Source organism: Nyctereutes procyonoides, unplaced genomic scaffold, assembly GCF_905146905.1.
Source record: "Nyctereutes procyonoides isolate TBG_1078 unplaced genomic scaffold, NYPRO_anot_genome, whole genome shotgun sequence".
Classification (NCBI taxonomy): domain Eukaryota; kingdom Metazoa; phylum Chordata; class Mammalia; order Carnivora; family Canidae; genus Nyctereutes; species Nyctereutes procyonoides.
Window position 1 is genome coordinate 15894502 of NW_026575160.1, and position 14267 is coordinate 15908768.

The 14267-nt window shown below is 40.4% G+C and overlaps 1 protein-coding gene across 1 annotated transcript in view; it reads right to left on the bottom strand.

The window, feature by feature from the left end:
* Positions 1-14267, bottom strand: part of CPVL (carboxypeptidase vitellogenic like) — a 108564-nt gene that overhangs the window by 72767 nt on the left and 21530 nt on the right. Inside the window, exons 3-6 of the mRNA XM_055314777.1 lie at positions 12940-13054; positions 11679-11737; positions 9937-10016; positions 4275-4341 (exon numbers count right to left, since the gene is read on the bottom strand). Of these exons, the coding sequence (XP_055170752.1) occupies positions 4275-4341; positions 9937-10016; positions 11679-11737; positions 12940-13054 (321 nt within the window). The remainder of the gene's footprint in view (positions 1-4274; positions 4342-9936; positions 10017-11678; positions 11738-12939; positions 13055-14267) is intronic.

Consider the following 14267-nt stretch of genomic DNA (forward strand, 5'->3'; position numbering starts at 1 on the left):
AATAAAATCTTAAAAAAAAAGAGATGATTTCAAAATAATAGGAGAGACAATGCTACATCCCCAAAATAAGTGAGAACTTTTTAAATATCTCAGCCCCTGTCTACATGCATTAGGCCATATGCTTTGGAGCCATAATATATTAATCCAGCTTTTCACCATGAATGGTAATAATAGTCATCATGTGTTGGGTACTCACCACAGCCATCACTCCGTTAAATATTTGAGGAGGATTATCTAATTAAATGCTCAAAACAATCCTATGTAGTAGGTATTGTTATTATTTCCAGACTCCCTTGCACCAGAATCAGGGTGCTGAACAGCTGCTCCAAACCCTTTGAGCATCAGGCTAATCCTCATTCATAGTATACAAATGGGAAGGATATTTAGGTCCAGTACATTTGCACTGAAAATCAGAAAACCATTTCTGAATTTACCATTTATTTTTCAAGGACTGTTCTATTATGTTAGCGGCATTATTTGTTTAGCCTCCTAAACAACCCTCCTTAAGGGTGTGTGGAAATGGAGTTCTGAAGAGAAAGGATTTCCCTTTTTCCCTTTCGGGAAAAGTCTATCATAACTTTTTTTTTTTGAGAGAGAGAAAGAGGGTGAGTATTATATTAAAATTGCAATCATATACAGATACTTTATGAATACATCTAGGTAACTATAGTTGAACACCTAGCAAAGCAAAATATCCCTGGAAGTGATCTAATCTAAAAACCACACCCTCTGACTATAAGATGAAAAGCAGAGGCCAAGAGAGGTTAAGGAACTTCCTTGGAACCATCCAGAGAGGCAAAGCCAGCAATGAATCTCAGGTCTCCAATTATTAATCCAGAGCTCCTTCCACTTTTCCATTCTGCCTCCTAGCCTTAAAACAAGAGACCAGATGGAACAAACTGGACTGGAGGAACATAGCATTCTAATAAAATGAACCATCACAGTATTATTATTTAGTGCTCTTCCTTCTAGAAAGAAATGGGACCCTAGATTTAGTGTATCCCGAGTAGTTCATATGAAAATGATGCTGCCTGGCAACTGCATCTCTATCCCAGGTCTTGCCCGCCCTCATTCACATCTTCCTTCATCACTTGGAAGGCATAGGTTTCCTTAAAAGTATTCATCCTGGCAGCAAAGGACTTAAAAAGAAAATTGTCCTTTCCTACACACATTCAAAAATTATATGCGTAAAACCACTGGCAGACATGAAATAGACAAATTTTTCATCCAGAATTTGGCAGCTTTGTTGAAAGTCCAACATCACGGTTAACAACATCACCACATTATTTGCAAGGCAGGAATTACACAGTAAACGGATCACTCTTATGTTAGAGGTAGACTGGGTATTTTCCAGGGTTCTTTCCAAAATGACAGGAATGCCACTTCCTGTCCCTTTGCGCAGCCTGCCTCTGAAATGGGTTAGAAGATAAGGAACAGCAGGGAATTATTGATAGAGGTCCTAAACAATCTTGACCAAATAATTGGCTTTAAAAACACGTAAGGGTAGTATGCCAAACAGAATAGCCTTCCAAATAGAAAGAGAAGAAAGCAGGTGGAAGAGAAAGAAAGTCCTAGTTCCATTTACTTGTCATTTCCTTGGAAAAACTGAGACTATTTTTCACCTTGACTCTCTTACAGTAGACATTTGTGGTTTGGGCTTGCTCAGCATCCTTCCAGCCCTTCCTCTGATATCATCACTGGGATCTTCCCTCATCTTCACTCATCTCCCACTCTCAGGCCTTGTGATTCAAAAGGTGAGGGTTCCCCTATGATCCTACCCCTTCCAGAGCACTGCGGTGGTTCTCTGGTGCTACTATGGCCAGCTTATATGTCCATCCCATTGACCCTAGTTACTAGTCCTAGAATAGGCATGGGATCCAAATGGATCACATGAGATTCAGCAATATGGGTAGAATTATTGGGAAAGAAAAGTTGAGCTGATAGGCTATACCTAGAGCTCTGGAGTGGAGTAGAGGGACAAGGGCACCACTGAAAAAAACACAGCTTGGAATGAAACCAGTAAAATGCAAAGCCTAGTGAATAGATCAAGAAAGAATAAGAGACAAATTCCTGATGAAAATGTTTGGGCACCCAGACCCAGCCATGAATCAACTCCTCTCCTGTTTTACTTAAGTCATTCGAACAGAGTTTCTGTCACTTATAAGTTTAAGAGCCTTGACTAAACACATTCCTCCTCATCTTTCAAAATCCAGTTTAATTGTCACCTCTCCTGCTTGGCATTTCCTGAAGCTCCCATAGCTATTTGCACTGTCCTCGTGTTATTTGTCTTTATAACTACTTCTCTAATTGTATTTTTCATTCAGTATTATACTTATTGCCAGGTGTTCAGATTCAGGGTAGAGTCAGTCTTATCAACTGTTGAATTTCTAATACTTGTCCAATGCCTCAGACATAGCAGTCACTCAAAATGCGTGTGTTGAATTGAATTTGATTCTAACTACTCTTTCAGTGAATACTGCATCCTTCAACGATTTCCCATTATTTTGGACTTTATTCTATATTAGATATAGATCATCTACATGATCTGCCTGCCTCTCTCATTTCAGATCTTTCTACAGTGGCTCCATGCTTTCCTTTGAGCACACCAAGTCTGTCTCCAACTCAGAGTCTTTGCATTTGCTATTCCTTCTTCCAGGAAAGCTCTTCTCCAAGATAACTGTAGCTATAGCTCCACTAACTCACTCACTAAACTACATGTACTACACTCAGTGTTCTCTCTGATTGTCCCCATATCAAAGAGCCTTTCTCTGACAATCTTATCCAGAATAGCACCCCCACCACTCTGCAACCCTCATCTGCTTTATCTTTTTTCATGCTTTATGTACAGTGCATTTTTATTTCTTCATTTATCATTGCCTTCACCTGTACAATGTAGGAATGTAAGAAATTGCCCTGTTTTGTTCATGGTTGTATACCTAGCACCTAGGGATTCTTGTGTTCTCAAAATATTGGCTGCTATACATTTTTTAAAATAACCTTAAATTTAAATGGATGAAAAAAGCAAACCCTAAAATTGAAGTCAACCTATGCAAGTGAACCTAACTGCATGATAAATTATAACATAATCGCCCTAGGAAAAAAACAGAATTAATTCTTATAACTTTTAAAGATGGTACTTTTAAACCTGTAATGAAATATAGTCTAAGGATATAAGTAATTATAGTAAAAAAATATTGAAAGTAAGTTGGAGGTTTCCTTGCTGGTAATGGTACTGATGTAGTAATTTAAAATCATTTTGCATATATTGTAGGATTCAGCCAAGAGGTAAATACACTGATGCTGTTGGGAAACACGGTCCACAATGTGGGAGAAGGGGTATACAAACACAGAATGGGGAAAGGAAAAAAGAAACTTGTGATGTTGAATTAGATTTATGGGTAGCAGTTTGGAGTCATTCTGTTCCCCAGTTCTGCCTACAGAGAAAGTCTAAAAGAAATGGCATCCCAATAGCAATGAGCATACTTAGTGCTCAGATCTTGGTTTTTAAATACCATCTCCCATTAAAAGGAGCCAGGTTCCTTGAAGAAATGACTGATTCCAGGGTTAGGGCAGGGAGACCAAAGGACAATCCTAGAGCATAGATTTGTGCCAAAAAGCAATGAAATGCTCAAAGACTAATTGAGCCTTGTCAAAAAGACACAAAGCCCAGTTTGAAAAGGCTCCCCCACCTAGTATGGAAAATATGAATATTAAAAATAATAATGGCAAAAATTTAACACATCAAACAGAAATGACAAACTATGAGTCCACAGTGATATTTTTAAAAGTAAATAATAGAGAAGAGGAGGGAAAGATTTTTCTCTATAGAAGAATACCAGGTAATTTCAATAGGAAGACAGATTCCCCCCAAAATCACCATTTTTAAAGACTCCAGCAGAATAACTGATTCAGACAGGAATCATCAATGAATGCTAAGACTATTGGGTGACAGATTTGGGGGGAACAGATTTTCACTTGGTCTCACATTATTTATTAATTTCAAAAGGAAAGGAGTACCTTTCCAATGGTGAGACCTGGCAGTTAGCACCTGGACCAAGTGACCAAGTTTAGCATCGCCAATAATGAGGCCAACAGATATTATGTGCCTCTTGATGGGATACAAATGTTTTCAGTGAATCTAAGCATTGAGGAAAGAATCAGACAAATTCAGAAAATGGGATATTCTACAGACCGAATGAATGAATCACCATGTCATGACGTTTTTCAGTCCTGAAGATGTTGGAAGCACATGAGAATACATAACTTCAACTTACCTCCCCAGTGGCATAAAAGTCATTGTCTTTATATTCAGGAAACAGCAGGAAAAATTGAACTAATGCACTGCAAAAAGAACAACAATAAAAAAATCAAATGACATCAGAAGAGCTTAATGCTCCCACTCTGCTACCAAATCTATAGGTTTGACATATAGGTTTGACATTTGAAGTAAGATGCTGTTAGGCTGTGAGCTCCTATAGGCATTATATTCAAAGTGTTATGTATGTGTAACATTCCACACTGGGGATGGTTAGAAAATAATTGTGGGCATACTTTATGAGATTAATAAGTTGAGTCAACACCCTGGGCAGATTTCCAAATCTCTGGGTTTCCAACATGGACCATCTAGCTGTTGAGGAGACCCTTGAGCAAAGTGATACAACCTTTCACCTACTATTATGGTAATTCTTGGAGGAAGTTCCCCAAACCTTATGACCCCATTAGCCTGGGTTTGTGGTGAAGTAATGAGAACCTTACTGGCTTACCAACCTCTTCCTGTGGGGAAGCCTGAACATTTCCAATGGGGTTCCCTAAATTTCAGCATTTTAATAACCAAAGAACAAAAAAGCTGTAAAATGGCCATAGTATACAAGAAAACCATCGAATGACCAGATATGGAAGTAACTGTACAGTGGCATCTAGGCTCAAAAACAAATCAAACTAAAGAATGCCAATAGACACTTGAATGAGTTCTGCTGAAATAGATTTCAGCGGACTCAAGAAAGTATTTCATAATAAGCAAGAAAAGGGTAGATCATAGAATGATTCTCTATTTGACCAAAATCTTTCAAAAAGGAAACAAAACTTGTGAAACTCAGAGGCTCTATGAGCGTGCTGGCCCAGATTGCATTGTCTGAGAAATGAGGCAGCGCTTTTGTTCCAGCTTCCTGCCGAGGGACTAAAAGCCATGAACTATCCAGCGAAGATGAAAGGCAAGGAGGCCCTGCAAAACCAGGAGGAGGAGAAAGTTCAAGGGTTACAGGGAGCAAAACTGGGACATTACAACCACTGCAATTCTGGCTGTACTTAATTTTCAAAGGCTCCATAAAAATCCACCATTAAGGACCACTGTAGAGTTCTGGTTATTTCTGTATTTATTATTTATAGTAACTAAAGTCTTTGTAGCAACTAAATCTGGGAGGCCGCACTATATAGCTTCCATGTTTGTGCTAGCAATAAGCTGGCTTTAGCATAGAGATAAAAATAGGAGTTTATTTTCCACTCTTCCCTCTCCAGCCTTCAGGCTAAAAACTACTACTCTGTCTCTCTTCCTGCTAGTTGGACTAGCAATAGACAATTTAATATAGTAAATCTCAATTAAGCCTTCTGCTTTAGCTTAAAGCTTATTTCCTTAGAGAATCTGGTAAAGTGGTCAGGGTTGCCAGATTTAGCAAGTAAAAAAAATACAAGATGTCCAATTAAACTCAAACTTCAGATAAACAACAAATAATGGTTTAGTGTAACTATGACCCAAATACTACATGGGATATACTTAGAGTAAAAAAAGTATTCCTTATTTATCTGAAATTAATATTTAACTGGGCATTCTGTATTTCATCTGGCAATCTTAGTCCAAGGAGCTAACCTCTCAGGTGGCTTCTAGCTTGAAAATGTCAGGATTTTCTCGCTGAAGTTTCCAAGTCAAGGCCCCGCTGGAGGAAGATATAGTTTTAATTTCACAAGAACATCAGAACAAACATTCAGCTAATCATAGCAAGCTCTTGGTAGGTCTTTTTTTTTTTTAATTTTATTTATGATAGTCACACAGAGAGAGAGAGAGAGAGAGGCAGAGACATAGGCAGAGGGAGAAGCAGGCTCCATGCACCGGGAGCCCCACGTGGGACTCGATCCCGGGTCTCCAGGATCACGTCCTGGGCCAAAGGCAGGCACCAAACCACTGTGCCACCCAGGGATCCCTTGGTAGGTCTTTCTTAAATGAGAGTGAAGAATGAAAAAAATAAATTTAGTAAAAGTTAGATATACATAGGCCACCCATGCTTTAGTCCACTGTGTGTGATTCTTATTCCATGGCAAGAGTTTGCTTAAAAATATAATCTAGAATCATGCCTACATAAAGTTTCAAATTTTAGAAGCAGAGCTGCAAACATATGTAATACATAATACACACACACACACACACACACACGCATGTCCTTGTGAATGCACTCCATACATTTTTTTTTAAATATTTTATTTATTTATTAATGGAGAGAGAAAAGAGAGAGAGAGCACGGCAGAGGGAGAAGCAGGCTCCATGCAGGGAGCCTGATGCAGGACTTGATCCTGGGTCTCCAGGATCAGGCCCTGGGCTGAAGGTGGTGCTAAACCGCTGAGCCACCCGGGCTGCCCAACACTCCACGCATTTATCCAAGCACAAGAGCTAGATGTCCCAGGAAGCATGCTTCTGCCAGATGATTCCATTTGGCAACCTTGCTAGCATTGTGCCAAGGGCCTTGTCTAATAACTAGAATTTTAGTTAAAGGCCATCTGGTGGCAGAAAGTTGCATTAAAGGACATCAGGAAGAATCGGAGCTTGTGAAGGACAATGACAAGGAAGAAATTATTGCTCAGATAAATTTTGCAAAAAGGAAAGTTGGTGAGTTCAGGGCACAGAGGGTAGATGAAAATGATAATGCACCAGAAAATCTGGTGAGTTCGAATGGGGTCACAGGAATGATAAATACAAGACATTCAAAAGAATCCAGGCTAAAATAAGGCCTACGGGCAGCCATCCTCCCCATTCATTCCACACCCAGGAAGGCCAGGCCAGGATCTGCTTCGCCCATGCCAATCACACAGTGTTCTCATTTAATATATGAAACCTATTTCATGGTCATTGTCATGAAATTTTGTTTAGCAATTGATACTATTTCCTATACAAACTAACAGGTGGAATAGAATAATACTATCATTTCCATCTGCTGCTAAGAAACTAACTTGAGGCATGCTACCAGACTGGCTACTAGACGGTAAGCACCAGAGCAAGGACTTCAGGGCTCCTTGACTGATCTATCACCTGCAGCAGAAACTGTGTCTGGCAAAGAGCAGGCAATTGATAAATAGTGGCAGAAGGAGAATGGCACTAGATAGCATATTCCAAATCAGTTAATAAATGTATTATTTTTTAGTACATTTATTTATTTTTATTACTTAAACCAGAGGGGCATTAAGGCTCAATAGCATGTTCCAAATACCCCCAAAATTGAATATTTAAATATGTTGTTAGTAAAAACAACAAAAAAAGGGCAGCCCCAATGGCTTAGCGGTTTAGCACCGCCTTCAGCCCAGGGCGTGATCCTGGAGACCCGGGATTGAGTCCCACGTCAGGCTCCCTGCATGGAGCCTGCTTCTCCCTCTGCCTGTGTCTCTGCCTCTCTCTCTCTCTCTGTTTCTAATAAATAAATAAAAATGTTTTAAAAAAAGAAAAAAAAGTTTTACTTCCAAACACAAAGAAAAGCAGCCTACGTTGTGAATGTCAAATGCCTCGTTAAGAGTCTACTCCTTACAGCCATGGACTATTACTAGTCAAAAGGAATAGGATTTTCAGGGGGTTGGGGGGAAGAAAAGAAAAAGGAAAGAAAAGAAAAAAGAAGAAAAAAGCTAGTTTTTAAAGGGAGAGAAAAAGAAGGTCCACTCTTTAAACCTGTAGTAACCCATTTATAGGTTTCAAAGTGACCTTATTCCAAACACCCATCTGGAGAGCTGGAGAGAAGAATGTAGTCACAAAGGGAAACAAATAGTGTAAACTATAAAGGAAACAGCTGAAATCAGTTTTCTGCACTACCCTTGATTAGCTATTTTCCAGTTCTAAGAGCCTGAAGCAAAAAGAACTAAAACAGCTATAAACAATGGATGCTTTGAAATAGGTTCTCTTTACATGTCATGCAAGAGGAGATGTACCACATGTCAGCAGTAAATATCCACATTGAAGGTCAATGGGAAGTTGGGACCATCTTTGGGGGAGGGGAACGAGTGACAGAAAAGGAATGGCAGGGTTGCATGCTCTGGCTTAGAGGGGACTGATGCATTTCTCCACGACAGAACCTCCGCCCTCTGGGTGTTTGCTAGTTAAACAACTGAGCTTGTTTAGATTTAAACCAAAAGATGGTCAGAGGGGGTAGAGAGGTTTTCTATCTGTAAAATGAGAACACACAGTCACCGCTCACGGTGCTTGAGTAAACTTGTAAGGACAGCCATCACAATTATATCTCTATAGGGGAAGAAGAGGTGCCTGAGCTTGGGCCGGAGAAGGGGGATTCCTGTGGAAATCTGGCTAATATGCTCCCCAGGACTCACTGAACCTGGAAGCAAAAGTGTGGGGTCTTAGCTATCCCCCTGGTAAACTGAATGGAAGTGTTAAAATAATGGGACACAGAACAAATGAAAGTGCAGAAAACAGCAGCCATATTGTTTTCTGGGTCAGCAAAGAAGAGAGAGAGAAATATCTCTGGAAGAAAGGCCGGAAGCTCCTCTTTCCTCTGTTCCCCCAGCCATCTGCCTTAGGGAGAAAGAAAAATAAAACGGAAAACTTCTGTCAGAGATCAAAACACTATGACTTCTATTAGATTTACTTTCACTTTAGGGATGGGTTGGGTTTGCTCACCATGCAGAAGGAGTGTTTGCTGCAACCCGGCAATAGGGAAACTGGTTAACTCTTTCAAGCCACTAGGATTCTTTGAGAAAATTATTATGATGCATAACATGGGGCCCGAATGACCTCAAAGAATTCAGGGCTTGATCTCTAGTAATAATTTACAGACTGGAAAAATGTGACCAAATAAGAACGGTCACTTACTTATAAAAAAAAAAAAGTACTAAAAATAGCTATAACAAATATGAGTAAGGAAAAAAAATTATATGTACACTGTTTGACCAGGCTTACAACTTTACATTTTCCTTCCATTTTTTTCTTCTTTTTGGTAAAAGATTAACTTTGTGAGACGAAATAAAAAAATAAGAGACTAGTAACAATCTGAGCATGGGAATCATGAATGGGAAGAAAGGGGAGAGAGAAAAGAAACAAGCAAGCATCTAAGAAGATGTTTCCAAGCAAATGCAAAGTTAAAATGCAATGCTGGAAAGAAAGCAAAATCCTCTCAGGCATCTGGCTGAAAAGTTTGAAAATCATCTTTGGTGGAATTATTCTGCTCTGTTTCTATTGTTTCTTAAAGGCTATTTTTATAAGATTACAATCATGCCTTAGGATTCCGGCCTTCCTTGTCATTTTCCCTGCTGCCCAGTTTCACAATTTTCAGTGATAAGAAAACAAAGGGGAAAATAAACTAAATGTGCATGCGCATGTATGTGGATGTGAACTCCTCATGTAGAAGTATTCTTTTTAAAAAATTTTATTCATTTATTCATGAGAGACCCAGAGAGAAAGAGAGAGAGGCAGAGACACAGACAGAGGGAGAAGCAGGCTCCATGCAGGGAGCCTGATGTGGGACTTGATCCTGGGACTCCAGGATCACACCCTGGGCCAAAGACGGTGCTAAACCACTGAGCCACTGGGGCTGCCTTAGAAGTGTTCTTAAAATGTCTTTAAGAATGAGATCACGAGGGCCAATCAGTGATACTTATACTATTAGATGAATCTCCCTATTGAAACAGAAAAACATTTGGTGTGAAGAAAGCCAAGAGGAAGCCTGGTCCTTTTACCTGTATAAATTCCGTGCCACATCATCCTCGTTGACTGCATATCCCTGGGGGCTGGTGGTAAAACTGAAACCTGTGCCCACCTGAAGGTGAAATAAATAAGCAGGTGTAAACACAGAGAAGCACATGCCCTGGATCTCTCAGGGAGCTACCACACCAGAAGGAAATCAACCTTATTCCAAAGGCCAAGCCTCTGACCTCAGATTTCTCCTCTACCCCAGGTACATTTAGCCATCCTCACAAAAGGATACTGAATTTCACCTTTTTCCTCTCCTCTCCTCCAAACCCAAATACAATATCAGCATAGGGGTGCCTGGGTGCTCATTGGCTGAGCATCCAACTCTTGGTTTCAGCTCCGGTTGTGATCTCAGGGTCGTGAGATGGAGACCAGTATCAGGTTCCTCGCTCAGTGTCAAGTCTGCTTGGGATGCTCTCTCTCTACCTCTCCCTCTGCTTCTCATCACCCCCCTTGTGCTCTTTTTCTCTCTCTTTAAAAAAAAAAAATCAGCACAAAGCTCTGCCCTGAGGTCAGGGAGTGAACTTTCTTGATTCCAGAGTGGGGACCCTATCAGATGTTGATTTAAGGGGGAGGAATTCACATTTCCTGGCCCCCATAGCAGTATCAGAAGACCCAAAGTTATCTCCTCTCTGAAACCTGGAGAGTGTATTGCTCTGTTCTGACAAGAAGGAACTCTCTAGGCTGGAGAGAAAAAGAGTGCGTGTGTGTGTGTGTGTGTGTGTGTGTTTTGCTTTTTCATTTGTGAGAAATATGGCCATTAAGCCCCTTCACCTTCAGTTAGGTAGGTTTTAAAATAAAGATTAGTTTTAAACTAATGTTTCCTTATGCCTAGAGATTCATAGACAATTAAGCTATAAAATTAAGAAGCTAGCAATGTAGTTTGTGTCAATAATTTCTGAAAGGGATGCACCTCAACCAGGCCTAAGTATTTTTGCTTTTGTTTTTGTTTTCCCCAAACACACAAGGGAACAACGACATTTCATTCAGCTCATGCAACATAAATATGTAATTATAAACTAGGAAAGAGGATGGTTGACAAAACTTGGTGGGAAAGGCAGGAATGAGTATGTTCAACTCCTTTTTTCCCTATTTATGTTTCCTCTTTGAACCATCTGGAAAGTGAGAGAAATCAAAGAAATTAGTTAGGGGTTAAAGATCCTCCTGATCAACAGAAGCTTATCCTAAAGTTACTCTTTTATTTTGCTGTTGACTGGACTCCATTTCAGAAGAACATCCCAAAAAGAATTCCACTTTTTGTTCCTAGATGAGGCTCACTGTGATAAATGAAGGAGACTGGTTTTGACTTTTTAAACCTAGAACTCTGTTAAAAAGATTAGGAATTCTAATACTACATAATAACACAGGATATTATATCATCAGTGGAAAGAAACTAATCCCTTACCCTAGATGCTGTAAATCACTGAACAGGACATTTCATAAGATTAAAAATGAGAGAAGGAGACAAGTAGCAAGCAAAATTCCCAAACTTGGATTTAATGATACATGTTAGAAAAGCTAAATCTCAAGTGTGTTTTTGAACAGATTGAATTCATTTTTATTTATTTATTTATTTATTTATTTACTTATTTATTTATGTTTTGAATTCTATTTTAAAAAGTAAAAAGACTCTAAGTCTCTATTGCCCTTCCTCCCCTATTTCTTAAAAGTACTTTATAAAAAGAAAAAAGACAAGAAAGGCCCACAGTGACATTTGATAGATACTCACTGGATTATCAACGTAAAGCATGGAGAGTGTGGTGGTCCAAGGAAAGTCTCTGGCACGCACTAGTAAAACAGAGAAGAGGTTTGAGACTGGGTCTTTAACGAAATATCCCACCTAGGACCTAGGTCTGCTCAGGAGCCCAACAAGCCCACCTGTCCCCATCATATGAATGAACTCCTGGTATCCCTCTAACGTTGCTTCATACTTTCACAGTGGAGAACAGACACCAGTACCTTTTTCTTCTCCTCTCCTCTCCTTTACTTTTCCTGGACTCAGAGGGTTTCTACATCTAGAATGAAGTTTGGAAAAAAGACCCCGTGCACCTGGTTCAATGAAAATATTCATCAACCACCTATAGGATAAACCCATCTGTCTGATCCAATCAACCATTCTTAACTATCCGGTCCTTCTGAATCCTTTTACCCCTAGCCTATGCTAAAGAGATCAACTCCAACAGAATTGGCATACATGCATTTATTTATTTATTTATTTATTTATTTATTTATTTATTTTTTTAATTCAGAGAGAGAGAGAGAGAGTCAGAGACACAGGCAGAGGGAGAAGCAGGCTCCATGCAGGGAGCCCGATGTGGGACTCGATCCCGGGTCTCCGGGATCAAACCCCGGGCTGCAGGCCGCGCTAAACCACTGCGCCACCGGGGCCGCCTGGTGCTTTTATACCTGAGTCACAGAATAATTCACCCTCCAAGTTCTGACCCAGGAAAAGTAAACAATCTCCCTTATCCCCTGAAAACGAGATGGAGGGAAACCAGGTTACAGCCAGGTATGGTTCCTCCGCTCCTTCCTCTGACCCAACCCCCCCTTTCTCCCCCCACCCCTGACCCACAGCATCTTGCTTCCAAGATATCTGATCCTGCATGCAACTGAACCATAAAGTGTTCAGTTTGTGTGAATAATTAGGGATATGATTCCACCCATTAGTCTCATGCAAAAGGACTCGCCCAAATAGTAATAGATACCAACTGTTTTCCTAAGCCCAGATTGCTTGAGTCAGCAGCTGACTGCAAGAAAACAGCTTAGAACCTTTCACCCAAATTTCAAGGGGAGGAAGCAGCACAGCCAAGATGTTCACTATGGTGGCTCCTCCTTCTTGGATCGACATTGCCAGACAGCTATGTTTTTCTAATTGAAAACTATTAAGCTATTCCTTGTGGTTTCATGTACACTTTCAATTTTTTCCGGAGCAGATACAAGGTTCAGGTGAAAACTTCTCCATAGGAAAATAGAGTCCAAGCAGTACTTACAGGTCATGTTACTTGTGACAAAAAAAGGTCCATGTTCCACAAAGAGTCCAAACATGGATGAACCTCCTGGCCCTCCTTGCAGCCAGAGAACTACAGGAGCAATTGCTGGGTCTACCTAAAGGGACAGAGAAGCTAGTGACCACACAGAGTACTAAGCAAAAGAACACACTCAAGCCAACTTATCCTGATCCCGTGTCTTTTACTGCCTTGATGACATCTCATAAAGCCTTCCCAGACCTCAGTGACTGCTCCCCATGACAAGCAAAGTGCTGGTTGTCTCTTATCTTAAATTAGTATTTGCCTCACAATGCTAGTATCTATCTTGCTCAGTTCAGTCTTTCCCTGCCAATAGCCAGAAAACCCACTAAATATAGAAGCTTTGCCTCTGTATGCCCCCTACAAACCCAGCACACTATGCCTAGGGCACGGTCATATTTTTTTCAGCTGTTGAAACTTGCATTTGACCAACAGATTCCCAAAGACACATAGCAAAGAATTCACCCTCCTCGGTGACAGCTTGCCCAAACTGCCTTTCTGATTTAATTCACTAAGAGGTGTTCACAAGGACAACAGCAACTTTATTCACCACAAGGAAACTGAGAAGAAGCACACAGGCCCAGAGTGGTTTAGCCAATGCAAACAATAGCAACAAAACCCTAAACAAGGATGAATTGATTGGGGAGATAAGGAAGAGGTAAATGAGAAAAGGTCATTGGCAGGGGTGGGATGACAAAAAATGAGCTTCTGGCTGTAGAATCAATACCATCAACCTCAACGACAGAGGGGTCTTTACTTCTTTCATATCTCTTTACATATTTATTGAGCACCTCATATGTGTCAGGCACCATGCTGGAAGTAGCTACAAAGCAGGGCAGTGAGTGAAACAACAACAATATCAACAAACCACTCTTCCAATTTACATTTTCATGGAAATGCAGACTGTAAATAAGTAAAGGAATAAACCCAATGATTACAGAGTGTGTAAAGGAAATAAAAGTGATGTTAAGAGAGTGGGTGAGGGGGTGCCTGGGTGGTTCAGTAGCTTAAGTGTCTCCCTTCAGCTCAGGTCATGATCCTGGGGTCCTGGGATGGAGCCCAGCATTGGGCTCCCTGCTCAGTGGGGAGTCTGCTTCTCCCTCTGCCTCTGCTCTTCCCCCTGCTTGTGCTCTGTCTCTCTCTCAAATAAAGAAATAAAATATTAAAACAAAAAGAGAAAGTGGGTGAGTGCAGAAAAGAATAGTGCTTCCTTTAAACCCAAGTGATCATAGGAAGGACTCTGAGATTCTGAGCTGAGTAAGACCTAAGTTCTAGAATGATCCAGCCACGAG